The sequence below is a fragment of the Colletotrichum lupini genome, chromosome 2 (genome assembly GCF_023278565.1).
Source record: "Colletotrichum lupini chromosome 2, complete sequence".
NCBI classification, from domain to species: Eukaryota; Fungi; Ascomycota; class Sordariomycetes; order Glomerellales; family Glomerellaceae; genus Colletotrichum; species Colletotrichum lupini.
This window is the reverse complement of record NC_064675.1, coordinates 2,792,622-2,818,971: the sequence shown is the minus strand read 5'-3', so window position 1 is coordinate 2,818,971 and position 26,350 is coordinate 2,792,622. Positions and strand designations below refer to the sequence as shown.

Below are 26,350 nucleotides of genomic sequence, written 5' to 3'. Positions count from 1 at the left end.
GACCAGTACTCCTCCGTCCAGAATCCAATAGATTTTGAGTCAGTATCGTGGACACAACAACCAACGAGTCAACGAAGAAGAATGCAATGCAAGAAACACGCCAGTTTTTCGGTATCTCTTTGCTGCTTCCCGAAATTTTTCGGGTACGGGGATATCAAAGGGAAAATGAGAGAAAAAGAAGGGCTAGGACAAGAACAAAATGGAGCCTTTTCTTTCCTGGATATCCGGGATGCGCAAGCCTATAGTCCTTATACGCTCTGCCATTGATACCCTGCCCGGTGTAGAAAAACGTGGTGAGATTCGACTGACTCGGCATATGAGGGGCGACAACATGCCGGCCTGTCAAGACTGGAGGCTTCAACGGGGAGGGGAGGGTCCCCTCGACGCCTGTCGAAGGGGGCCAACGTCGTACTGGGGACCCAAAATCCGCATCGATATAACGTCCACCTCGAGGCCCTGCTACCTCTTGTGCCCTTGTCCCCTACCCAGTACTACGTAGAAGTGGTCCCCGTCGCGACCCTGTGCTCCGAGCGCGACGTCTGATCGCAGCCAGGCTCATCACGGGAGTTCAGACAAATGTGCCCCATTGCTGATGTAACCTCAGCTCGCCCCATCAACACCACCTCAATACAGTCGCTATCCTCCGGTCTTGACGACCTCTTTCGGAAAAGGGGGACACCGTTGAGGGGGGCGACAGTTGCGACACTAATTCCTTTCTCTGATATCGACATGGGCATAATGAATTCTATGAGATTGAGGCAAAGACGAGGTTCATGGGAGCACCCGGAGCTGTCAGCAGAGTAACAAGATAGAGAGTCAGAGAGGTATCCGTACGGATATTGAACGAGGATAAAATGGCATGTTCACCCCAGTCCTAGCATGTGTTCGTCACCCCTCTCGAGTCTCGCCTCGCGTCTATCAGGTCTATCGTCATGCGCGTTATCGCTATCGGGTAACGGGTTGGGCTGCCTGTCGGAAGTGCCCATGCCCTATATGCCTTTCAGATGCCAAGTCTGAATAGTCCAAACTCTCTCCGCGGTCTGTTAGCGTCTGGCATTCTGCATACCACCCATGCAAGCCATGTAGACTGCAGCGAGCTAGACGCACCAAAGACACTAAAGAATGCAAACCCCTGACACCGGATGACGGGGGCCTCATGTCGGGGTTAACTGTCAAAGGAAATTTGACAGGTAGATCTCGTTTCAATGAAGGAGTCCGTCTCAATTTTCATCCCGCGGTGCCTGCCAACCCCCGTGGCCGCAGCCCACCCTCTTCCGAACGGCTTCTTCCGCGGACGGCGCGATATAGAACCGTCTCCTGCAGGTCTCAGCTCGTTCTCCGTTAACGGCAAGGACGGACACGGGGAAGGGACGGAAAGCACGGGAAGCCGCGGCTCGCTCGACCGGTCAAGAAAAAAAACGCGCCTTTGGTCTCACTCTCTTGACGATCGATATTGTCTGTTCCTTCGCTGAACCACGGCGGCGGGAGTGGTGGTTCTAGACTTCCTAGTCTCTCACACTCGATGTCCGTCTGTCCGTAAGTTCTAGGCCTTTCACGCCTTGGAGGCTGAAAAAGCAGTCTGTCGAAAGCTGCGAGACTTAAGGAAACTAATGCGGCTCGCATAGTAGGTTTCGATAGTACGACGTATCACGAAGCAGACGGGCTTCCGCGGCTAACCCTCAATCAGCGCCCAACATTAGTAAATCACGTCAACGCCGCAGCCCGCGCGACCCCCTTCGAGTCCGCAACTTGCAGATGACGGATCACAGAAAGGGCGGCAAAATGGGATAAAGGATGACCGGCGAGTTTCACTCTGAGCCTCGGAACTGAGATGCCGTATGGCCCCCTCAAGCCTCCAAGCTCCCATGTTCACTCCCCATACACGGTGGAAATCGCAACGTCCCGAAGCACGTTTTGCTGCTGCTAGCGTCTGCGAAGAAGACATGGGAACCCATCTAGCGGTGCCCACAAACGGCTGTCCGAGCCCTCTCCCCCTCAAAGACTTCCAACCAGTTTTTGTTGGCAGCGACTACGAATAAATCCCTGGTCTTCTTTGATGACCATCACGCTCTCCAAGAGACGATCATTGGGTAGCTGAAGGCAAAAACAAGCACTTGGAGCTTGGAAGTTGGGCACATCTCCGCCTCGGTGTGTCAAGACATCCGTAACCCGATGATCAGCAGCAATCCAGAATCCTGACCTGAATGGGGAGGATAGAAGGCGATCTCGAAGTTCGAAACCCGAGTAGCTCCAGCCCCCAGGAGCCTGCATTTGCATGTAGGTTTCATTTTATCAGATTGCTCAAAGGATACTAGAGCCTTTTCTCTATACTTTGATCTATTCTCTTAGGCGCTTGGTCCAGACTTTGGGTGTTGCTAGCGGTTCAACGTGAGGCCGAGCCGCGAGATGAATTTGATCATCCGCATGGTAAGTTATTCGTCTTCGCTTTCGTACACCTAGAATTGCATTCCCGCATTCATATAATCAGGCACGTCTCATGGGCTCTATCTCCCAGCCTCCAACGACTTTGGCAAAAGGGACGAATATTCCGCGAAGCAAAGCCTCAAATAATCAAATCAACGCTGAGCAGGGAAAGCAAAACCCGGGCAAGCTGCCGGGCAAAGAAACAGCCCCCAGTGGACACCACAAAAATAGCCCCCAGCAGACACCAACCAAACCCATGCAAGCCATGCTCGCAACATAAACTCCACACTCCTGCAAGCCCGCAGATCTGTATTTCCAGAGTCGCCGAGAGGGGAAACCTGCAGCATGGGGGCACGAGGGGAATAGGATGAACAACGAGGTTTAAAATAATGAAGATAATCATCATCATCTCTCACCTCACCCTCACTCCCAGTCTCCCACAAAAAATAGGGAAACGAGTAATTTATCCCCCCGCGCAGAAAATGGGAACCAAGCACATGGCTTTGCCAGGGACAAATCCCCTTTGGGCACACAAAAACTGGAACATCAGGCAAATGACACACGGCAACTATCCCTACACGAGTCGCAAAAGTATCCGTACGGAGCATTTTCACACAACTTTGTGAAAGTTAATAGAGAATAATCTCCGCCGCCCATCGGTGAATCGATTGTGCTTATCCGTACCCGGGGACGTGGGCGATGGCAAACTTTACGTACCTGTCTCGGGTACCGCTCTCTGCCCAATGAGGAAGAAAAATGGGCAACAGGGCTTCACTGATTACTTGTTTCGATGTTGGATGCCCAGACCAACGCCGGCGGGAAATGAATGGTGACAGCGGCTGATTACGAGATGTATCCCAGCTTCTACTAATTCCTTCCCCGTCCCGCTGAGTGAGCGAGCAAACGAGATGGGATGCTTGCTATGACGCCCAGTGTCGCGGGGACCTTCGACCATACCGCTGGGGCAGGTTCGTGGGAGCATCAGCTCATTCGGCCGATGACTTTTTAGGGTGTCAATTGATACTACCACGACGGATTGACAAACCGCGTCTCACATGATGTGCAAGTTGTATGATGTACTGTAACCCGAGGCTCATTATTCCCCTTCAGTGTCATTTCTCATCGAGATATTATTATACACTCTCTTGTTTCATGCCCCCCCGGTGCCCGTGAAATGCCAAATCTTTATAGCCTCTCTCCATTCGCCAGCCCATGCGTGAATGTCAAGGAGAAGTCCAACCATGTCCATGCTTTATCGTCGGGTCCTTCCAGCGGCCGCTCGCACGTACAAAAAGAGAGACAACCCGCTGTCTCGTCCCAGTATATAAACCCCGTCCTGGTGCGAGGACATGGGGAAGTGTTGAGTTTCGTAAGAAAAATAGGTACAAAAAGGACAGGATCCCGCTACAAGTGTAGCGGCAAGAGCCCAAAGAATCGAAGAGGGGGGTATCTGTTGCAACGCAAAGACTATGTGATGGGAGCCAGGAAAGGGCTGAGCATCAGCTCGTCCGCACTCGGCCGCAGGTTGTGATCCATCTCAAAGGTCTGAGCAAGGAAGGTCTTGGCATCTTCAGAAGCGTGCTCCGGAATCGTGGGAGCCGCCTTACCGCCACCAATCTTGAAGATGGCCTGCAGCTGACTGCAGTCGGGGTACGGATGTGTGCCTGTCATCATCTCAACAACCAGGCATCCGAGCGACCAAATGTCGGCCTTGCGGGTGTACGAGGTCTGCTTGACAACCTCGGGGGCCATCCAGAAGACGGAGCCCTGGAGGGAGGGGCGGTGCTTGTTGTTATTCGCGCCAGACAGGATGTTGGTGGCTTCAAGCTTCTTGGAGATACCGAAATCGGAAATCTTGATAGTGCCCTTGTTGTCCACGAGGATGTTGGCGCCCTTGATGTCTCGGTGGATAATCTCGCGATCGTGCAAATACGACAGACCAGTCAAAATCTGGCGGACAAAGCTGCGTACAAGAGGCTCTCCGAGAGCGCCGTACGAGTTGAGCATGGTCTGGACGGAACCGCCAGGAACGTACTCGAGGAAAATGTTGAGGTACTCGGTAGACGAACTGCAACCCAGATACTGAACGATATTCGGGTGTCGAAGGTCGCGGAGCAGACTGATTTCCCGCTTAAGGGCCTCAATCATGCTCTTCTTGCGTGCGTCGTTTTGGCTGTTGGCGCCCGGAGCTGGCGCCTCGACCTGCTTGACGGCAAGAAGCTCACCGGTCACGGCATGCAGGGCGAGGTAGACACAACCGAAGGAGCCTTGACCGATGAGGGCTCCCTTCATCCACTTGTCGTCAGACCAGGACTCTCCTGCGAGGAAGCTCTCGAGCTCCTCGTCGGCGTCCTCGCCGTCTTCATTGAGCGCCGCCGTAAGATCTTTGAGGGAACCTGAACCCGTTGAGCCGTCGGTCTCGAAGTAGCTTCGCCGCGTAACGTTACCTTCGGGGTCCGTCACGCTGAGAGCGGCTGCACTAGCACCGTCGGAGCTGTCGGCGAATGACACGTAGGACTTGCGGTTCGGTTCGACAGGCGATTCCTCTTGCAAGGTGTCAAGCATTGAAGAGGCGACGGAGTCGCGGAAGTGGGTGACCCGCAGGCCTGATCGTGCCTTGGGAGCACTACCGGCGTGGAGCCAGCTGTCAGCGATGGTCGGAATAGGGGGTGCATCTTGGATGCTAGACGCGAAGCTGAGGTTGCTAGCCACACTCAGACGGCTGTTGACCTTGCTCAGACGGGTTGATCTTCTCATGGACAGACGAGCGGTCCTGTCAATCTCCTCTCTGGGATGATCCGGGAAATAGGATGTGAGGTCCGAGGCGATGAGCTCGCTGGGAGGACGCAACCCGCCAAACGACCGCAAGATGCCCTTATTCCTCCTGGGTCCACCGGCAGATCTTGGGCCGTCGTTGGATGCGGGGCGCTCCAGCTCCTTGGCGGTATTGTACACGTTGCGCTCCCGGTCATGGAAAGAGACCGGTGAAAGAGGATGTTGCAGCTCATCGTTCCATCTCTCACCCAGAAGCTTTTGCACCTTCATCTGGCTTCTCTTATCCACAGTCTCGAGGGCGCGGCTGTGATTTTGCTGCGCCTCCTCAATGGCGATGCCCGCTGCTCTCTCGAGCTCGGGCATGCCTGGCTCACCAGCAGGGACACGGCGAAGAATCAGGCGATTCCGTTCAGGACGTTTCTGGTCCTTGATAATCCGCCACAGCTCCGTATCGCCGAGTCGCCGGCACTGGTTCGGGTCTGGCTCAATGCCGGCCAAGACCCAGAAGCAGTAGTTCCTCTCATGATCCTCTCGTAGTGCAAACTTCCTAAGGGTGACTCGCATGACCTCCTCACACGTGTTGCAGTCGGCGATTTTGACGACCTTTGTGACTCCTCCGGTGGAAATGACGCGGATAACATCCTGATTCTGCGGTAAGCCAGCCATCAGTGAACCATCCATACTGGAGTTATTCCTGGTATGGGAAGTTACCAATCGGCCGGTCTGGGGGACGGATTGCCCGGCGCTACTCACATAGCCGGGACTTTGGCCATATCTTGTTCGCAGAGGGCGGATGGCATCCGTGCCGGGAAGGGGTGAGTTGGGACGGGAAGAAGCGCTCTCCAGGGGAAGGGAGTCGTATTGTCTGGAGTAGCGCTTGTTCATGGAAGGCGTGGGCGCGGTACGAGCACTTGAAGCAGATGGTCGAGAAGACCCGCCCGACGACGGGGTGAATTGGTCGAGGCCACCGAACGAGTCCTGCAGTGGTCAAATGTCAGCTGTGTTACCCATTGCTGACGGCATATGACGGTGCCGCGAGAGGAGAAGCCGGTCTTGCACGTACCCTATTCCGTTTCTTCTGGTTGGCGTAGGCCTTTGTCCTCAACTTCTTAATGCCCAGGAACAGTCGCACGCGGTCGCCGACCTTTTCGATGCCCATCTCCTTGAGGACATCCTTGTCGAGCTCGAGGAGGTTCTCGCCATTGATGTGGTTCTTACGGAAGAGCTTCTCGTACTCGCCGCATTTGACGCTCCTCAAATAGTCGCAGACCTTGTCCTCGTCCCAGTTCTTGACGGCATCGGGGCCATCGCTCTCGGAGAATTCGGATTCGGTCGGGCTGGCGTAGGCTGTGGACTGGTTCGAGATCGTGGGTGCCCGTCTTGAGGGCGGTGCGGCACCGGTAGAAACGCTAGAAACCATGGGATTGCTGGAGCCCAGCGGTGCCGGGAATGCGGTTTTGGGGGCCAGCATTGCCATCTTGTAATTGTGATACGTCAGGTGGACATTGACTGAAGTGAAGTTGACGTGGTCGATGGCGGTGGTGATCGCGGGAGGGGTTTGTCTCAGCTGCCTCTCCTGGAGCGCGTCGTGCCGAGAGAGGATTCCGTCAGGCAGGTTTCCGAGACAGGAAACAAGGCGTCGGGCCGGATGCGATAGAAGCGAAGAAGCTGCGATATAGCGAAAATGTGGAATGTAAGTGTCTCTCGCTGGATCCGAGTTGGGGAATGTCGAGCCTCTTCAGTGCCGGACCGTAAAGGCCTGGTTTCTGCTTGGAGACGCAGAGGAGGGAATTTGGTGAGGGCGAAGGTCGTGTGTGGAATTACGGGTACTTCGGCCGGGAGGGAAAAAGAGGAGGGAAGGGGAGGGTTAATGATGGATTTTGGGGGTGCAGGGGACTTGCACTTGAGAGCCAGCGGCAGGGAGGGGTGTGTGAGTGGTGCAGGTGTAAGCAGCCTCAGAGGTATCTTCACACACAAGTTGGGATGCGAGATACTTCATCTACGGGTGGGCAGCAAGCACCACCACAGAGACTCTACCTGAGGTGAGCGACCACAGACCATACAGCAGGGGGCAAGGTCAGAAGAGGGGAGGGCGGCAACAAGCTTCCAATGCTGCTTCTTCCTTTGTCACTTTGTGTGCTGTCGCAGCAGTCCGTGAAAGGAAATGGACTTGGCTGAGGCTCCAATGCAAAGAGGGATCTCTCTGAGGTGCTGTGTGTGTACAACCTTGGAACAACGGACGGTATCACTGTATAGCAAAGCAAAGCAAAGCTGAGCTACAAAACACGAGATTTACAGGCCGCACAGTCCTCGCAACGGCCCTGATGCGTCTGTTCGCTTGAGGCAGAAACTTGGGGGAAACAAACACACTCGAGAAGCTTTCCGCAGAGTCTGCCCTTGAGTCTTGGGCTTTTAGCCACTGTGACAGAGAGAGAAAGGCAACGTTGCAAAGGGGTACGACGACGATGAGGCGTACGGCAAGGTTTTGTTCGCGTTGTTTGAGGTCTGGTCTTTTGACGTATTGTTCAGCTATCCCCTGGTCTTCTTCGTCACCGAGTCTTTGGGTACGGAGTAGTGTTTCTTCATTTTGCTTGGGCATGTTATCTACCTGCCATACGCAGTACAGGCTTACACACTACTCCGAAGAGGCTTACTATGTGTGCTAGCAATGTGTCCCAAGATGCCGTCAAAGAGCCTCCATCTCTGGCCAACTTGCCCGGTTCCCTCGGGTTTGCGGTCCACTCAAGAGCGACATTACACGGCAAAATGGCACGTCGATTCAACAAGGTTTTCGCTGGCCAAAGGCTTCTTCTGTTTCTCTCTCGTCTCCTTCCACGATGAGTCTCAGGCGCGATGGCGGATCATGGATGGAGTAGCCAAGCCCCTGTATGCACCCTTGGCAACATGGCAACCTTTAAAAGGGCGTTTGCAAGGGTATGGCGACGGCGGCGGCTTCATGAAACTGGCTCAAGCAGGGTCAACGCCGCACGTCCCCACCCAAACTTCGGCCCTGCAGCGGCACCTGCCCTCCTCAGTCAGTACCTTCCCTGAGCTGTCGTGACTCCTCATTAGCACTTGCCCTCACTGCTTGACTGCCCAGTCAGTACTTTCCAAGCGCATTTTACTGCCCATCACTGAGGAAGGTACTCTAGGTTGAAAGACTCTGGAGCGTGCCTTCCCGTGCTTCCAACCAGAAACATGGACAATGTACCTGAGGAAGTCCTGAGGAATTACAAAGCCGTGAGCCGTCTTACCCCCCCCCCCCGAAACGTCCCCAATATCCCCCAATGTGTCCCCAACGTGTAATTTGCCCTCCTCAATGCGCCGTCATGCAACCCCCGCCGCCTAGCCAATCGCCGCCAAGTCGATATCTCGTGTTCTTGTATTGCAGTGTGCCACAAGAGACCCTCTCGTGCTTCTGATGCATCACGGCCTGTTCATCATGACGACCACACACATCAGAGCCTGCAGGGACTCTGAGAAGAAAAGAGGTGCAACAAAATAGCAACCACGTCCAGCTACGGAGTCCGTGAACAGTGGCAGATGGGCGGGTGGTAGTTTGTTTATTCAGTTGTGCCGACCAAGCTCAAGTTGTTCTTCAAACAAATCAGAGAACACCCCGGCTTCTCGCTCACCTCTGGAACAATCCTACACGCGCCCATCCGAGTCTTTCTCTGCTATTCTTGGCCCGTCAGCAAACCCGCTTGGTTGCGCGCGCCGCCCGCCCCTTGCTTGCAAGACTGTTCCTATTCAAAGCCTCAGACTCTGTTCGCCAAAGCCACGTCACGGCGCCTCTCTTCGGACCTCGACCGCCCTTGACTCCCGACAAAGATGGGATGCAATTTCCTTTGGAACACAATCTTCCACAACGATGGCTTCGGCCATACCATGAAAGCCACCGAGGCGTACGAATACCGAGTGGTTAGTAGCCACGCCATCATGCACGGCCTCGCCTCCGTGGTGCCAGACGTCGTCTTATCGTCAGCCTACCCGTAACCCGCCCGCAGAGGCCTGCTCACGATCCCTTCTCGGGTGCAAGTGACAAGGCGGCCCGCCAAACGTACTCGTTGGCATGCCATGTTCCGTGGTCTCTTCTATCCATCCGGATACACACCATGGCCCGGCATGAGCTCTCCGCAACAATACCCGGCTCCTTGGAGGAGGTCACCGTCGCAACCGGACGCTGTCAACAACAAGAGCTTGTCCGTCTCGCCCGGATCACGAGAGGGTCAGAGATCCCCGCTGCGATGATACCTCCGCCGGTTCCACTCTGCTTGGGACGATGACACGATTACACGATAGGCGAAGATTGGTTTTGCCGCTGACCAACAGGCGGAGATCTGGTCTGTTGAATGGACGCCATACAATGGAGCCGACTCCTTGCAACGTGATAGGCCTAACGAGCAGACCAACACACCCTGATAATTTGGCTGCAATCCCCTATTTGCTTTCTCAGCCTGCCAGGAGGAGCAGGTCGCCACCAACCATCGTGAACTACCTATCAACGAACCAAGAGGTGCCCGCTAGGGAAGTCAGGTGTAAGCTGTTCGCCGAGGACAGCACAACAGAACTGCAGGAGTTCACAGTGACAAGGCCGGTGGAAGATTCGCAGAGGCCGGCAGCATGGCCTGCGTCCACCGGTGATTGGCTCCGGCGCACTCCCGCACTCAACTCGGGGCTGGATCGCTTGAAACCAGTCGTGTCGCACGTCTCGACACCCTCTCCGCTGCCCTGCATCCCTGGTTTCCCTCCTCTGGGCGCCAATATCCCGCCGTGTCTTCACTGCTCCTTCGTTGGACACCAGGGACTACCAAGACTTGACCACCACGGCACCACTGCGCTTCATTACTTCACCAGTCTCCATATGGGAATTGGCTCGCAAGACTGGGGGAACTCGGGGGAGCTACGGAGCGTCCTTTCTACTTACCTTTCGGCGTTGGCGCCCCCTCAGATTAATTAACACGGCGACGCCAGTCTGAGCCCAAAGCACGTCTAACGTGGAGAGGGCGTTCACCGTCACTTTGCGCATCGTGGATCATCCCGGCTGGGCCTCACCCCTTCCAGAGCCTCTTTGCCTTCTTTGGCACATCTCGAGCCAATCACCTACATTGTCATTTCGAGCCGCCTTTTGACTTTTCTCTGCTTGTAAGAGGCGCCATGTGACACACAGCTGAGCTCTGGACGGCGCACTTATTGCTGTGACACCTCTGATTACTACGAAAAATCAGGGCTAGGAGACATCACAATGTTCACCTGACATGTGTGTACACAGAGTACAGATGTACGTCACCTTTCTTTTTCCTGCAACCTTTTGACCCACGGTCTGCGAAATTGACAGTGCTGAGGTGCCATTCATTCCACGGCATGTTGGTGGATTTGGTTACGCCAACGCTGCTATTTTGGAAAGATACGCAGCCGTTTGTGCCGTCGTCGCACAGAAGGACGCGCAGGGCACCTCATGCTTATCCCCATCTGCTCCTGATGCTGATTCTTCGGCGAAAGCAGTCCGCGACTGTGGGGACATGCAGTGACTGCAGTCATGCGAAGGAAATGAGTTATGGCCCGATCACCGCTTGGTCGCCACCCAAGGAGAGAGGAACACATACGGTCAACCAAGACTTGGCATTTGCCGACACAGATGACTCCTTGAAAACTGACGATATTCCCAAATATGTCCCCTAGAGCGCGCCGCTCACGTTTCAGACCAGACCGCCTGGAAACCATCCAAAAAGAGTGTGTTCTTCTGCAGAGCAATCCTAGATCCGGCCGTCTGGTCAGCTAAAATGGAGTGCCAACGTGGCCTGGTCAGAGCGGGCGTCAACAACCCTGAAACATGAAACCTTGGAAGATCTGCCTTGCATATATCTCGTTGCGGTACAAACATTTCGGCCTGGTGCTAATCCCCCTCATCCAGAGAAAGCCATCGGTCCAAGCCACGCTGCCACTCTGCAATAAGCGATGGAGATCGGCTTGTGGGAAGGTCTTCTCCCGGCGCGCCGGCACCTCACTACCCTTCCTAGCTGCTCATCACGGACGACGACCCTTGCTGCTTCTGCTTGAGCCTTGTCGTGTCGTTCAAACTTGACGTCGTCAGCCGTGGCTTGTGTGACCTTTGACCGGTGGCCTTCCACGTGGACAGGGTTCCAAAGAAACAGAAACATGTTGAAAGACCAAGATGAGGCCACAACCGCCTTGTCGTCGCAACTAACACCACTCGCGATGAACTTTCGAACTCGTATCGCGGTCTACGGAACGGGACCGAGACCGAAGGAGTCGCTTGCTGCCTCCGTGTTGCTATGAAAGCTACGGGGTAACTTTCACCACTGTCCCAGCATTCCCTGCTCCTTTCCAAAGGCCCGGTTCAAAGCAGCTATTGCGCCATAGATGCCGTGCTTCACCCCTGCAGCAGATTCGGAGCATCACAGCAGCATGAACATTACAGCTTGTGAAAGACGGGGTTTTCGCAGAGAGTCTGCGAAGGAAAGAAAAAAGTCTACTCGAAATTGAAGGGGAGTAGAGTTGCGACGAACTCCCAGCTGGGATTGGTGCGGAAACGCTAAAAAATCCAATCAGGCACGCCAGGATGCGCCACTTACCGCCAGCTTCGGACGAAGTCCATGCTCCACACAGCTCCGCCGCCACCGCCGCCCCCGCCACGGCGACCATGAGTTCCTATTTTGGCACTGTCGGCAAGTCGGCCTGTCGGGCGGGTCGCCGGTCCCCGCAAGGACGGCTATCGGCTTGGCCATCTGCCCGGCATCAACGGAGAAAGAGGAGTCTCGGGCTCCGGAAGGTTTGCGGCCTGAGCATAACGACGTCGTTCCGGGCGCATGACGCTGCGGCGCTCGTGACTCAACCGTCGTTTCGTGTCTCTCGTGTACGCGGGCTCATCGGAATGGCTGACGAGAGAGAGGTTTTGCGGACAGGACGAGTCTCTGTCTCCTAGCATTATCGTCGTCAGTCTTCCAGTGGTTCCGTCTGAGTCTCGACAGTATCCTTTATCTCGTTCAGAGAACTTGCCATCACAAAAACGCAAAACTCATTCTGTTTCAAGTACAAGGTCTCGTGATGCCGCCATTGTGGTTGCTGACTGATTGACGTGTCGATGCTTAGCTGATGGGTGAAGCGACTTGGCCGGTGCTAGATGAGCAACACCCTGTGACGGCATGGACGCCAGACCAGCGTGAGCAATCAAACATGTCGTCATCTTATCTAGGGCCTCCTATCAAGGACCGGCGAGCTATCAGGACTGCTTCACTGGGAAGAAACACATTTCCTTGGAAATGGCGGGGCGTGACGGTGTTGTGTATGATAAGACACGGACGGCAGTCGGCCGGCTGAAGATATGAGCGGCAGTCAAGGGTGACCGCCTTTGCTAATAGTCCGATGGCCCCCTTTCGCTACTGAGACCGCTGTGATATCATCTACGTCCAATGTTGTCGCAGACATACACACGGCAGCCGAAGACTTTTGGTCTGATACAACTGGCAAGCACACCTCGCGAGACCAGAACAATCGTCGGAATTGAGCACACGCTTAAAGCGTGTTGTGCATACCAACGCAGAGTGAAAGTACCAACAAGGAGACACCCTCAACATACGCACATGACCCAAGTTGCTAATGTCAGAGCTGGATTTTCTTGAGCGCGACGAGACGATCCGCTGTCAGTCCTAAGGCGGCTGACCCGAAGGTGACAACTTTTTGAGCTGTGTCTCGTCCATGGTGAGTTTACTGTCATGGAGCGGCTACCACGACGGCAAACTTGCCATCGCAGTATATCCAAAAAAAAAAAAAAAAAAGAGTATGGCTGACCACGGCTGCTCAACAGGTAAACTAAATCGTCGACTCCAAGACGGCGAGCTGGCAAAGGTCGCAAATGTCTTAGTCGTGCCGGGCCCGGCATTTGCTCATCGGCGAGTGGAGCATCTTCCCCATGCCCCGCGGGAGCAACCCCTCCCCCTTCTAGCCAGAAAAAAAAAGCCCAATCCACCACTCAACCTCCGATATCGACGACGACCACCACCACCACGACGTCTAAAATTCTGACAGCCCCGTTCGTCGTCGACTTTGCGCCCCCAGCAATTGTAGGACACGCGCAGATCAGTAATTGAATTCGGCTTCGTATTCGAGATAGTACAAGAAAGCCGTCTTTTGTGTTCTGAAGCAATCGACCGCGCCAAGGTGCGACCCCGACGCAGCTACCCGGAATCCGGAAATAAAGGGCCCTTCCTCCTGCTCCTCCTCCTCATCATCTTCATCGTCCGCCGACCTCCACGGCCACGCAGACGACCTCTGTGCGTTTGTTTCTAAGCATCGTCGGACGAATATTTATCCACGGTCCATCACACTGCTCAATTTTGAAAGCCTCCTCCAAATCTACGCTCGCGTACTTTGATCCGCCCTTCATAGAGACTTTTTCGTCACGTCACGATCCAACTATGAGTGACAAGTCTCAGGTTTCGGCGGAGGCTGCAGGCGGAGGAGTCAAGCCTCTGGTGGGCTTCTTGGGCCCCCAGGCCTCGTACACGCACCAGGTAGGTACCACGAACCTGAAGAAAAGAAATCACACCTCGCACGGCATATGCCAAGGCGGGTGAGACTTGTCAATCATCTCTAACTTTGTGCATCGCAGGCTTCGTTACAGGCCTTCCCAGAAGATGACTGGGATCTGAGACCCGTCGTCAACATCACAGGCACGTAACTTACCAATCTTTTTCTTTATGCCGTCTCTTCTGTTGTTGGCACCCACCCCCTTTTCTCATTCTCTCTATGTTTCGTTCCTGCGCCGCGCCGTGTGCTACCTACCGTCTGACTTGAATCGGAACGCCCATCAGACATCTTCGAGGTCGTACAAGCCGGCGAGGTCGCTTTTGGCGTCGTTCCCGTCGAGAACTCAACCAATGGGTCCGTCCTGTTCACGCTGGACAACTTTGCCGATCGCAACGGCTTGTACCCAGACATTTCGGTCTGCGGGGAGATCTACCTCGACGTGCACCACTTTCTCGTCGGCCGCCGTCCGGACCCGGTTCACGACGCCGCCGCCGGCCCGGGACTACGGGGAGGAGACGAAGGCTCCGGCGCCTGCACGCCCACGGCATCGGACCCGAACCCGCTGAAGCCGCGGACGAAGCCGCTGTGCAGCCTCAAGCACGTCCGGCGCCTGTACTCGCACCCGCAGGCGTGGGGCCAGTGCGTCGCCTTCTTGCAGACGTACCTCAAGGGTATCGAGGCCATCGACGTCAGCTCGACGAGCCGCGCGGCGGAGCTGGTCAGCCTGGACGAGACGGGGACGAGCGCCGCCATCTCGAGCGAGATCGCGGCGGGTATGCACGGTATCGACGTGCTCGCGCGGACGATTGAGGACCGCGAGGATAACACGACGCGGTTCTTCATCATCCGAAAAGGGCTGGACGAGAAGCAAAAGATGCCGGGCCACTGCGTCAGGCCAAAGACGAAGACAAAGTCCATGGTTTCATTTACGGTGCCGCACGAGGCACCTGGCGCGCTGGCGGACGTGTTGGAGTGTTTCCGGCGCTACGGGACGAATCTCACGAGCATCAACAGCCGGCCGAGCCTGACGGCGCCGTTCAACTATGTCTTCTTCGTTGAGTTTGAGGGGCACCGGTTCCGGGATCCGGAGGGGAGGGTCAAGGGGGCGCTGGACGGGGTGGCTCGGGTGGCGGAGAGATGGCGGTGGCTTGGGAGCTGGGAGGACCAACGGTCGTGAGAGGGGGAAGGACTGGCTGGTGGTCTTCCCCTCCCTTCCTCGTGACTTGGCTTGCGGCCTCTCTCTCCTTCACTCTCTGTCTCTCTGTCTGGCTTCTAGGCCCTGGACTATTCCCCTTGCCTAATTCACCTTCGGCAACTCTGTGGATGTCGGTGTTGGCGACGGCCGTCTCTGGCGACTGCCGATGATCCCTGAGCAAAACGTTGACATGGCACGCGGGACATGCTTCGAGGCTACATCTGGTCTACATGCCAAATACTGAGAGGTTTTGCGGTACTGCGGCCTACAAAGGGCCACGAAAGGGGAAACGGGGCGAGTGGGCGGGCACGCCATGCTATTGCTGGGAACACACAAGGGGAGTCTATTGGACGGAACAGGCCTGGACTGGCTGACGACATCGCAACTAATGTCGATTCGAGATAAGGAGGTGCATTGTGAGGGCTGGAACCAGGTCACCAGGACCCTCCAGGAGCGTGGGAGCGTGGGATGACTGAACTGTCCCTTTCTTCGGTCCCCTTAGCCATTGTGTAATGGAAACGCAGCAAAATGCCACCGCGGAACGAAAAAAGTCTTCTCGTCGTCCGTCTTTCTGAGGCGTTACCTCTTGTTTTTGCCTCTTCAACCCTGGTTATATGCTGAGTCGACTCATGGACACATTGGAATGGTCTGAAAATGCCTCTTCCGACCCTGGCTCTGCGATGGAGCGATGGATACCTGGGAAGGTCTAAGATGAGCCTTTGATGGCCGAGTCTTCACGCCGAGCTGGTGGCGTTGTGAGACCTGGTTTATGGTTCAATCGTGACAAGAGGAAAAAGGGGGCCGACAACGATGACGAGAAGGACCCTCCTATTGTCCATGGTTACGGATGAGTTGTCATATGCAGAGCTTTTCCAACCCACGCAAGAGTTGGTGAAGGAGAAAAGCGACGGATCAATCGCTTCAGCTCGAGCTACATGTGATGCTCTTGAGAGAGCGTTGAGAGCGTGAATGAGACGAGCAGAGGGCTGGTCGCGTGCCCTATGTCCGAATGTCTCACAACGCCCGTCCGGCTACATTCATGGCTACGGCCACACGCACCCTCCCAAAAGGTCAGCCAACAAGATGAGCAGATTTGCCAAGCAAGCCTGATTATCTATCGTCTGGGTCCTTCTTACAATGTGTTAGCTGTCGTGAAGGATCGAGACCAAGGAGTAGAGCAAAAGTTAGTTTCGCGAAGCTCTGTACTGGGTGTGGAAGGGGTCGAGAAGCTCTTGCAACTGTTTAGCGTGGCGCGGAAGGGGGTGACCTGGAGTTGTCGGGGTTGCCAGAAGCTCTAGGAAGCTCTGCGAAGCTCTTGCAACTTGTTGAGGTGCACCTGCTCTGTCTGCCGTGCACTTGCACACGTACACACACACAGAGCTGAACCCCTCTTTCCTGTCTAGTTTGACTTTCCCCCCTCCTCCCTCAACGGACCGGTCCATGTCCGTTTCCTGTTGGACGTCTTTTTTCTTGTGTGGTCTTTGCCTTTTTTTCTGCCCGTCCGCCGTTCGGTGAGATTCTGGTGGTGGATCGGCAACTCCACGTCCATTACGTCCAAATTACATGGACAAGACGTGCTGAAATCGCAGCACTTGCAGGACCCCTGGTTGATGTGGTCTGTTGTTGAATGGCGACCAAAGTTTGGTCCTGGATCTGGGCTGTTTTCTCTCTGAATACTTACCTCTTCTGATTTCTCTTGTTGGCTCTGTTTTCTCATCCGACTCCTCATACCCAGATGCCGAGTATCTGCCGTCGCAGTCACAAAAGGGCCAGGCCGAGGGTTTTCGACATGTCGCCAGATGGAGCTCAGCTGGAGCACAATGATGCTCGTCGCCGGAACCCGCGCGAGATGGGCCCACACGACGACACACGTTCCGCCGCGGAACGTCTCCATTTGCCCTGCTTTTTTCTGGGGTCTCTTTCTTCTCTTTGAGTTGGTGACTTTCCTAACGGGACCCGTTCGGGAACTTCCCTGGGGCCTTGATGCCATGGTCGAGTGAAAACTTGCGTAAGAAAAGTACCCACGCTATGCAAGCGTCCAGATTCCCGCAAAATACCCTTTTTTTTCTCTCGCGTCTCATGCGTCTGCCATATTGTGTACTGTACCTATTTGCATGCTGCTTGCTGCACGCAAAAACACAGAGTTTTTTTTTTTCCCAGCTTGTCCCATCCGACAAAAGCGGGCTTGCAACACTCGGCAGACTTTTAGTGCTGCTGGGGGCGCAGAGGCGCCTGTGTTGCAATTGGTGTGTGCCGGATCGATTCCTTGTGCTATGACGTGTAGTGCGCGTAGTAAGACAAGGTTCGCACCGCGAGGAAGGATGGGAAAAAAGAATACACTGGCGCCTTCCCCATCCGAAGAATACCTCATTGCTCAGTCAGTAGAAAGGTGTGAGGAAGTATCCAAAGGCAAAGGTATCCGTACGCAGTAGGGCAAGTACCGGAGCTGAACCGTCTGGTCTCTGGACGAGGTATCTTTGGTGTGTTTCCTGTCCGATTTTTACACTGCTTTTCGCCCGTTAACGTGGATGAGAGAGTACTTGCGTCTTACCCGACTTATACTTGCCCATCTACTTGTTGGTGTTCCCTCTTCTCCCACAATTCAAATGTCCCGAGTTGCAGCAAGGCTCAACCCAAGTGGGTGAAGTGTGGACATGGCCACACACATCCTTTCGGTACCAAGTACCGTACCCTCTCTTCCTGTTCGGCTGTTCCCTACCACCACTCCATCTTCTTTGCTCTCTTCCTCGCTCTCATCCCGTCTGAAGGGAGGGGTGGGCTCACCGGGCACCGTGCTGGCCCATGGTCCAGACGCAACAAGTACGCAGTTAGTAACTCCACGCACCTTTTTTTCGTCGTCTGGTCCGACGGCTGTCGGTCCAAGGCAGTCGGACCTGGACATGAGAGGCGTAGACAGTAGGAAAAGTGGTAGTGAATAGGCAAAGGAACGGCAGCGGCGCGAGGGATCGACTGAGGAGCGGTTGCCGTTGCCGTGGACTGGACCGTAGAAGCGGGAGTTGCAGAGCTTCTGGGAAAGCTGAACCATGAAGGGGGGGAAGAAAGACCAAACGATTTATAACCAGCTTCTCCCTCTCCCTCTCCCTCCTCGTCCCTCTTCGATTTCGCCATCGATACCTTGTTATTTCGACATTCACGATCCCCTACATCCAACATTTTTGTTGTTTAGACATCGCGACAAGAGCTTCTCACAACCAGGTGCCAATTAAGACACCAAGAAGCTCTGCAACTTTGGTTCCTTGCCTACCCGTTACCCGTTCACCCCTTGCCGGATTCCATCATCCGTCTTCCCCGTTGGCGGTTGTTCCAAAATCCAGCAAATCCCATAGGATAATTCCCCCATCTTTGCTGCTGAGGTGCTTCATCATGGCCATCACGCCTTCGAAGCCAATCTTCTGCGCGACCCACCCCAGGGCCTGCTCTACAGCCTTTGAGAGAGTGAGATTTCCCAATCCCATAACGCCTGTTGGCTTGTTTCTGGCACTGCTCGTTCCTCCCTGCGTGTCTGCTCTGGGACACGAGCGAGCACGCAATCCCGCCGGACCCCAAAAACGGACAAGGTTCAGGGTGCCTGAATCGTTCCTTTTGGGGGGAAGAGAGACGGCCTGGCGGGAAGAGAGAGAGAGAGAGGGGAGGAACCTGTGGTGTTGAGCGAATTACCACGGGTTCATTCGTTCTGCTTGTGCAACGAAACCACCATCAGCTCGCTGCTGGGGTTACTTCTGTACAGCGAGCGCCATGTGAAGAAGAGCAGGATTAGCTAACATGGCGATTTCTCATCATCCTAGGTGTTTATGAGCCGCCGGGACAAGCTGGCGTGTGTACATGAGCCTTTTGGCGATGCGTTCTATTATGGCCCTGAGCGGACTGGTGAGCGTTTTGAGAACGACGCTGAGGGCAGAGAGAAGTCTGGCTTCGCCGAGACCACGTATGCCGATGTTCTGAGGCAAATCGAGGAGGCCGGCAAAGATGTATGTTTTTTCCTCTCCCCCTGATTCCGTTTTCCCCTCCAAAGACATATTTGCCCCTCATTATGAGGTCGTCGTCTTTCCGATCGCGATCTCACCCGCACACCCCTCCACACTATTCCCGCCCATGTATTCCCCTATAGTACGCTACTCCCCCAACCCCTGGCAAATTGAGTTGCAGAGCTTCTACGACCCCCAGTCATAACCACCGTCAATTCCAAACTTGCCCTTCCACGCCCGAAAATGATTCAATTTTCGGTCGGAGGTGCTTTTTGAAGCTTCAAACAGAGCTTCTCGAAACTCTGGATTGATTCCGATTGAAGCGGCGTTTGATGGCTGGGGGTGCTGGCGTGCGTGCACCCGGGGAAGCTTTGCAACGCAGCCGCCACAATGTCGCGCATCGCCGCTCAGCGTTCCCTGGTACCCTTGCGGAGCTTTTTGAGTCGCGACCAACGTCGCATTCGACCTATTGCTCAACACCACCACCACAGAACTATGATGATGCTATATCCCAATTGCCCAGATCACTAACACCCAACCACAGAAGCGCGCCTTCATCAAGGACATGGCTTACTACATCATCCCGCCCAACCAGCAAAAAGCCTCCATCGTCCCGTCCGCCGGCAACACGGCCGAGCCCACCAACCCCACCGTCCTGCCCTTGAGCATCCTCCGCAAGTTCCAGTGGACGTTCCTCATCCGCCACCCGCGCCGCTCCATCCCCTCGTACTACCGCTGCACCCAGCCGCCCCTGGACGCCGTGACGGGCTGGACAAACTTCAACCCGTCCGAGGCCGGTTACGAAGAGCTCCGCCGTCTCTTTGATTACCTCATTCGTGAGCGCATCGTCGACGAGAAGGACTTGTTGGTCGTCGACGCTGATGACATGCTTGACGACCCCGAGGCCGTCATCCGCGCCTACTGTGCCCACGTTGGCCTCGACTTCACCGACAACATGCTTAACTGGACCGATGAGGACACCAAGGTCGCCCAGGAGAAGTTTGCAAAGTGGAACGGCTGGCACGATGATGCCATTGGCAGCACGTCGCTCAAGCCGCGCGACAAGAAGCATGTAAGTCACCCCTAATCCCTACCCCTGATCGGCTGGTGCTTTACTGTTGTTCTGTACCCCCTCCCAAACGAAAATCATTCCCCAGAAAGAGATTGGATACAAAAAAAGGACCTGCCTGTTTGCTTGGGCGCTTTTGAAATCACTTCCTTGAAACTCGCTGGATATTTTTTTGACCTTTGGTGTGGCGGACGAACACACACTAGACACTAGTGTGGGGTATATTTCGCAGCATGCTAATTCCCCGCGAGAAAAAGGTCATCACCCGTGAGTCCGAAGAGGCTGAATGGCTCAAGAAGTACGGCGAGAAGGGTCTCAAGGAGATCCGCGAGTGCGTCGATGCCAACGTCAAGGATTACGAGTACCTCAAGAAGTTTGCCATTCAGATCTAATTCCTCCGTGTCTGGACAAGTACGGATGGGTGTACACGTGCGGATACATGACGTACACTTTTAACGAAGTTGATGACCAAGAACGCCCACCAACCAAGGGGTGGAATTTATACATGCATGTTTTTATTATAAAAACGGGAAATCGGGTTTCTTTTTTTTGAACGGAACAGTTCGATATAGGGATTTAGGGAAACCTTGGGAGGTTTTTCTATCAGGGACCTTGAAATCGGTCCATCATGGGTTCAATGTAACCGTATTGATACAATAGTCTACATGGCAATGCCAATGGCCAGCCACTTCTAACAGGACTGCGTAGATGACTCGCAAAGTCTTTTCTTCCTTAATGAACGAAAAACCATGCCATCGCACAATACCTACTCCACGTCCATTTTTCTTGATGTACACATTTTCCCCGTATTGTGACAAAAAAGGTCTCGGCCAAAAATCTTACACGACAGTGCTGCTGCTTGCTCTCGTTCCCCTAGCTCTCGCCCCATACATAGACCTTCATATCTATGCCTTGGTATCAGCCTTGGCGTCAGCCTTGGCGTCAGCCTTGCTGTCTTTCTCGTCCTTGCTCTCCTCCTTGCCCTCCTCCGCCACAGGCTCCTTGATGCTGTAGTTAGTATCGTCCCCAGCGGCCTGCACAGGCTCCGCGGCCGCCTTGGGCGCCTCCACCTCGGCGACAACCTCCTCTTCGGGGTCGAACTGGTTCTCCTCCAAGAGCGCCTTGGCGTCCTGGAACAGGTCGTGCGTGACGTTGCCGGACCACTCCTGCGCAAAGTTGCGGTCGTCCTCGTTGGCCCAGTATATCGTCGCGGGCAGCAGCTCGTCGACGGCCGGCGCCTTGGTGGCGCCCTCTTGCACCTCGCCCTCTCCTTGGCCAGGCTGGCTGACGATTTCCGTCTTGGCCGGCGGCGCCTTGGACCACTTGCGGCCCTCCAGCGCCTTGCCCTCCTCGAGCACGGCCTTCTTCTCGCGGCCGCTGACGACGAGGCGGTTGCCGCGGCCGAAGCCGGCGAGGACGGCGGCCATGTCGGCGATGGAGTTTGCGCGCTGGTCGTTGAGGGCCAGGGAGCGCTCGTGGCGGTTGCGGACGATTCTGCGGACGCGGACGAGGTCCTCGGCGGCGGGCTTCGTATCCTCGGCGGCGGGGGCGTCGGCGTCTTCCGTCTCGCCGGCGACGGAGTATTTGACGTCGTCTACGGCACCAGCGGCGGCGGCGGCGGCTTTGTCCTTCTTGACGCCCCACGGCTTGATGGCCTTTGGCTTGAGGAGCTCGGTGCGCTTCTCCCTGTAGAGGAGGTCGTCCTCCCAGGCGAGCTCGTGCATGCGGCGGAACTCGCGGAGCTTTTGGAAGACGGACTGGCCTGCTGCGCCGGCGCCGGCGGGGAGCTGGATGAGGGCCATGGGGGCCCAGTAGTCGCGGCGGAGTTTTGCGGGTTTGGACTTTTTGCCGTTGAAGGGGAGTTGTTTGAGGGCTCGGTGGGACTTTGTAGGTTTGGTGATGTTAGCTGAGCTTCTTCTTCTTCTTCTTTCAACATGGTCCAAGAGAGATCTGCCATTGGCTGCCCCAATTGGCTAGCAACAAGGCCTCCGAAACGTACCTCGAGCTGCTTTGTGTGCGAGTAGATGACCTGGTTCGAGGTCAGGTGGCTCCAGACCCAAATCTGCTCGCCATGGCCCGGCTCAAAGTTGGTGAGCTCATGCTGGGGCGTCCTGCGTCGCGACCGCGTGTGGCCATGCCGTATACTCGTCCGGGCGACGCCAAAGGACAGTTTTGAGAAGCGAAATACCGGGACCGAGTTCATCGTTGTTAGCTTTGCGGCCGATCGGTCGATGAGGACGTATCGTTTCGTTTCGTTCGTTCGTCGTCGTCGTCGGCAACCCCCTAAACTTCTCGGGACGGGCAGCTTGACAAAATTTCCCGAAGCTCTGGAACCTGTCCCCCCAGGCCCGCGCCGGTAGTGTGGCTGACCTGTGGCTTGACGCTGGAGGTCACATGATTCGAGTGTCACCAGCCACATCGGACAAACCGTTCCTTGGCGGCCTTATCGATAATCTTGATAAGTGATTGTGATAGTAAGGTAGGTCCGTGCGCTCAGAGCGAACCCCGCGGTTTGGGCTCGGTCGGTGCTCAGATTCTAGTGACGTCGCGCGACTTCTACCAGGTTCTGGTCGCTGCCCTACGACTTCCCGGCCTTGCCAGCGCATGCTGGATCAGTCCATCCTCTTGGCCCACTTCCAGGTTTACGGTCTGGATGAACCTCACTTTGCAAGCATAAATTCAACATTGCAATCAAACTTCACCTGGCTTCTCTTCTCAAGTCACCAAGCTAATTCTTGCACATATTGAGATACCCCGTTGAATGATAGACTCTTCAACTTGAAGCCATTCTGAGCTTCCTTCAACAACCATACCTCACGTATCATCACTCTTAATTACCCACCACTCAACCTCACAAGACAAACCACGCAACCACACACAATCGCTACCACAACTACACCACCAACATGAATTCACGAATGGAATTCACCGACAGAGGCGAGAAGGCCGTGCAGGATGCCATGGCCCTCGCGGAGCAGTACGCCCACTCCCAGCTGCTCCCCGTCCACCTCGCCGTCTCCCTCCTCGATCCCCCGGCAGACCTCTCAAAGGACCAACAAAACGGCCCGCCGCAGACGTCCTCCATGTTCCGACAAGTCATTGAGCGCGCCCACGGCGACCCGCAACTCTTTGACCGGGCACTCAAGAAGACGCTCGTCCGCCTACCGAGCCAAGACCCGCCACCGGACCAGGTCTCCGTCGCACCCACATTCCACGCCGTCCTCCGCAAGGCGCAAGAGCTGCAAAAGACGCAAAAGGACTCCTTCATCGCCGTCGACCACCTCATTCAGGCCCTCGCCGATGACCACACAATACAAGCCTGCCTGCGGGACTCCAACATCCCCAAGGCGAAGCTGGTGCACGATGCCGTCACCCAGATCCGCGGCACGAAGCGGGTGGACAGCAAGAACGCCGACACCGAGGAGGAGCACGAGAACCTCGCCAAATTCACCATTGATATGACGGCCCTGGCCCGTGAGAAGCAACAAGACCCGGTCATTGGCCGTGAGGAGGAGATCCGCAGAGTCGTGCGGATCTTGTCCCGCCGTACCAAGAACAACCCGGTCCTCATCGGTGAGCCCGGTGTCGGTAAGACTACCGTCGTCGAGGGTCTCGCCCAGAGAATTGTTAACCGCGATGTTCCCGACAACCTCAAGGCGTGTAAGCTGCTGTCGCTCGACGTCGGCGCCTTGGTGGCCGGAAGCAAGTACCGCGGAGAGTTTGAGGAGAGAATGAAGGGCGTCCTGAAGGAGATTCAGGAGTCCAAGGAGATGATTGTCCTCTTCGTCGACGAAATCCACTTGCTCATGGGTGCTGGCTCTTCAGGCGAGGGTGGCATGGACGCCGCCAACTTGCTGAAGCCCATGCTCGCCCGTGGTCAGCTGCACTGCATCGGTGCGACGACCCTCGCTGAGTACCGCAAGTACGTTGAGAAGGACGCCGCGTTCGAGCGTCGATTCCAACAGGTTCTCGTCAAGGAGCCTTCCATTGCCGAGACCATTTCCATTCTCCGTGGTCTCAAGGAGCGGTACGACAGACATCACCGCGTTACCATCCTCGACAACGCCTTGGTAGCGTCTGCTAACCTCGCCGGCCGCTACCTTACGTCGAGAAGGCTTCCCGATTCTGCCATTGACCTGGTCGATGAGGCTGCTGCTGCAGTTCGCGTCGCCAGGGAGTCGCAACCCGAAATTATTGACTCTCTTGAGCGCAAGCTCCGTCAAATCATGATTGAGATTGCCGCTCTGGAGAAGGAGAAGGACGAGGCGTCCCAGACTCGTCTCGTCCAAGCAAAGAAGGACGCCAAGAACGTAGAGGAGGAGTTGGAGCCTCTTCGCCAGAAATACCTCAGTGAAATCAAGAGAGGCGAGGAGATTCACTTGGCCAAGACGAAGCTCGACGAACTCGAGAAGCGTCTTGAGGATGCTGCCAACGCCGGCAACCACGCCAAGGCCGCCGACCTCCAGTACGGCGCCATCCCCGAGCAGCGCGCCGTCATCAAGGAACTCGAGGCCAAGAAGGCCGCTGCCGACGCCGCTCTCAACGCATCAGGCCAGGACCACGGCGCCATGGTCACTGACGTTGTCACCGCCGATCACATCAACGAGATTGTGGCCCGCTGGACCGGCATTCCCGTCACTCGCCTTAAGACCAGCGAGAAGGAGAAGCTCGTCCTCATGGAGAAGCAACTCGGCAAGATCGTCGTTGGTCAGAAGGAGGCTGTCCAGGCCGTCGCCAACGCCATCCGCCTGCAGCGGTCTGGTCTCAGCAACCCCAACCAGCCGCCCAGCTTCCTGTTCTGCGGTCCATCCGGTACCGGTAAGACTCTCCTGACCAAGGCGCTCGCCGAGTTCCTCTTCGACGATTCCAAGGCCATGATCCGCTTCGATATGTCCGAGTACCAGGAGCGCCACGCCCTTAGCAGAATGATTGGTGCTCCCCCGGGATACGTCGGACACGACGCCGGTGGTCAGCTCACCGAAGCTCTCCGCCGCAAGCCCTTCTCCATCCTCCTCTTCGACGAGGTCGAAAAGGCTGCCAAGGAGGTCTTGACCGTTCTGCTCCAGCTCATGGACGACGGCCGCATCACCGACGGGCAAGGCCGTGTCGTCGACGCCAAGAACTGCATCGTCGTCATGACCTCCAACTTGGGTGCCGAGTACCTCACAAAGTCCACCAACCGTGAGGGCAAGGTCGACGCTACCACTCGCGAGCTCGTCATGAACGCCCTCCGCAACTGGTTCCTGCCCGAGTTCCTCAACCGCATCAACTCGACTGTCATCTTCAACCGCCTCACCCGCCGCGAGATCCGCAAGATCGTCGACATCCGCCTGCAGGAGATCCAGAAGCGGCTGGAGGGTAACGGCCGCAAGGTGTACATTGACGTCTCGGAGGAGGCCAAGGATTACCTCGGCAACGCTGGCTACTCGCCCGCCTACGGTGCTCGTCCGCTGTCTCGCTTGATTGAGAAGGAGGTCCTCAACAAGCTGGCCATCCTCATCCTTCGTGGCAACATTCGCGATGGCGAGAACGCCCGTGTCGAGCTCATCAATGGCAAGATGGTGGTGCTGCCTAACCATCAGGACAGCGAGCTCGATACCGATGACGAGGACATGGATGAGGAGGATGCTGTTGACGAGCTTGTTGCTGATGAGATGGATGAGGACATTTACGACTAAAGCGAATCAAGAACAGCAGAATGAAAGTCAGAAGACACAAGGAGATGATTCACGAAAGCATGATTATTAAGATTGATGGGGTATTTTTTTCAGTGTAGAGATATAAACTCTAGAGAGAGAGAGAGAGCATCAGGCGTTCAGGGATTAAAATGGTTCAAGCATTGTAGGATTTTCTTTTTTACAGGAGTTGTAAATAGGTTATAGAACTATAAAAGTTCAATGAAAACAACGTACACAATATTTAAATGTGTCAAAAAGTGAACATTTCCAGTGATATGAACACCGTGGTAGTTGACGCAACAGTGGTTGGGAATTTGATCGAGAGACATACAACTCATCCGGTTTGAAAATTGTCAATACGCGTTAAGTACCAAGAGACAGACCACGAAATACGGGAGGCTAGCTTGTAAACGGGTTATAGGACTTCAAAAATACAATCTCAATGGAAGGTATTGCGTTAATTCCTCTAGTCTACCACAATACATCGCGAGACAAAAAAGCTTCTCCTTCGTTTATTCCCCCTCCACGTTCCATTCCTTATCACCAGCAACACCAGGCGCCCCTCTATATGCAGTTCAGTACATTGTGGGCCAGGGAGGCGGTAGAATGGCACAAAGGTCAACAATCGACGAACGTACAGCTCGCAGCCTTACTTGATGACATACATACATGA

General features: G+C 55.3%; 9 protein-coding genes across 9 annotated transcripts; 6 read left to right on the top strand and 3 right to left on the bottom strand.

Moving 5' to 3' along the window:
• Positions 1-331: 331 nt before the first annotated feature.
• On the top strand, positions 332-1,791 carry CLUP02_03129 (uncharacterized protein; the record flags this gene model as incomplete). Its single annotated transcript, XM_049282156.1, has 7 exons — positions 332-468; positions 532-578; positions 605-800; positions 873-1,011; positions 1,079-1,190; positions 1,264-1,455; positions 1,688-1,791. 7 exons carry the CDS (start codon positions 332-334, stop codon positions 1,789-1,791), a joined length of 927 nt encoding a protein of 308 aa, XP_049139299.1.
• A 1,411-nt stretch (positions 1,792-3,202) lies between these two features.
• On the bottom strand, positions 3,203-3,540 carry CLUP02_03128 (uncharacterized protein; the record flags this gene model as incomplete). The annotated part of the gene is made up of 2 exons (XM_049282155.1): positions 3,203-3,383; positions 3,449-3,540. The coding sequence occupies 2 exons, from the start codon at positions 3,538-3,540 to the stop codon at positions 3,203-3,205; spliced, it is 273 nt and encodes a 90-aa protein (XP_049139298.1).
• Positions 3,541-3,891: 351 nt separating this feature from the next.
• On the bottom strand, positions 3,892-7,798 carry CLUP02_03127 (uncharacterized protein; the record flags this gene model as incomplete). Its single annotated transcript, XM_049282154.1, has 6 exons — positions 3,892-6,177; positions 6,263-6,775; positions 6,826-7,095; positions 7,175-7,198; positions 7,258-7,321; positions 7,449-7,798. The coding sequence occupies 6 exons, from the start codon at positions 7,796-7,798 to the stop codon at positions 3,892-3,894; spliced, it is 3,507 nt and encodes a 1,168-aa protein (XP_049139297.1).
• A 1,516-nt stretch (positions 7,799-9,314) lies between these two features.
• On the top strand, positions 9,315-10,159 carry CLUP02_03126 (uncharacterized protein; the record flags this gene model as incomplete). Its single annotated transcript, XM_049282153.1, has 2 exons — positions 9,315-9,427; positions 9,502-10,159. 2 exons carry the CDS (start codon positions 9,315-9,317, stop codon positions 10,157-10,159), a joined length of 771 nt encoding a protein of 256 aa, XP_049139296.1.
• A 1,623-nt stretch (positions 10,160-11,782) lies between these two features.
• On the top strand, positions 11,783-12,145 carry CLUP02_03125 (uncharacterized protein; the record flags this gene model as incomplete). The annotated part of the gene is made up of 1 exon (XM_049282152.1): positions 11,783-12,145. One exon carries the CDS (start codon positions 11,783-11,785, stop codon positions 12,143-12,145), a length of 363 nt encoding a protein of 120 aa, XP_049139295.1.
• Positions 12,146-13,637: 1,492 nt separating this feature from the next.
• Positions 13,638-14,926, top strand: CLUP02_03124 (prephenate dehydratase; the record flags this gene model as incomplete). The annotated part of the gene is made up of 2 exons (XM_049282151.1): positions 13,638-13,737; positions 14,034-14,926. 2 exons carry the CDS (start codon positions 13,638-13,640, stop codon positions 14,924-14,926), a joined length of 993 nt encoding a protein of 330 aa, XP_049139294.1.
• Positions 14,927-17,550: 2,624 nt separating this feature from the next.
• Positions 17,551-20,391, top strand: CLUP02_03123 (uncharacterized protein; the record flags this gene model as incomplete). Its single annotated transcript, XM_049282150.1, has 5 exons — positions 17,551-17,585; positions 18,292-18,400; positions 18,751-18,933; positions 19,475-20,002; positions 20,206-20,391. The coding sequence occupies 5 exons, from the start codon at positions 17,551-17,553 to the stop codon at positions 20,389-20,391; spliced, it is 1,041 nt and encodes a 346-aa protein (XP_049139293.1).
• Positions 20,392-20,904: 513 nt separating this feature from the next.
• On the bottom strand, positions 20,905-22,202 carry CLUP02_03122 (uncharacterized protein; the record flags this gene model as incomplete). The annotated part of the gene is made up of 2 exons (XM_049282149.1): positions 20,905-21,882; positions 21,999-22,202. The coding sequence occupies 2 exons, from the start codon at positions 22,200-22,202 to the stop codon at positions 20,905-20,907; spliced, it is 1,182 nt and encodes a 393-aa protein (XP_049139292.1).
• A 703-nt stretch (positions 22,203-22,905) lies between these two features.
• On the top strand, positions 22,906-25,677 carry CLUP02_03121 (hsp98-like protein; the record flags this gene model as incomplete). Its single annotated transcript, XM_049282148.1, has 1 exon — positions 22,906-25,677. One exon carries the CDS (start codon positions 22,906-22,908, stop codon positions 25,675-25,677), a length of 2,772 nt encoding a protein of 923 aa, XP_049139291.1.
• Between the last annotated feature and the right edge of the window lie 673 nt (positions 25,678-26,350).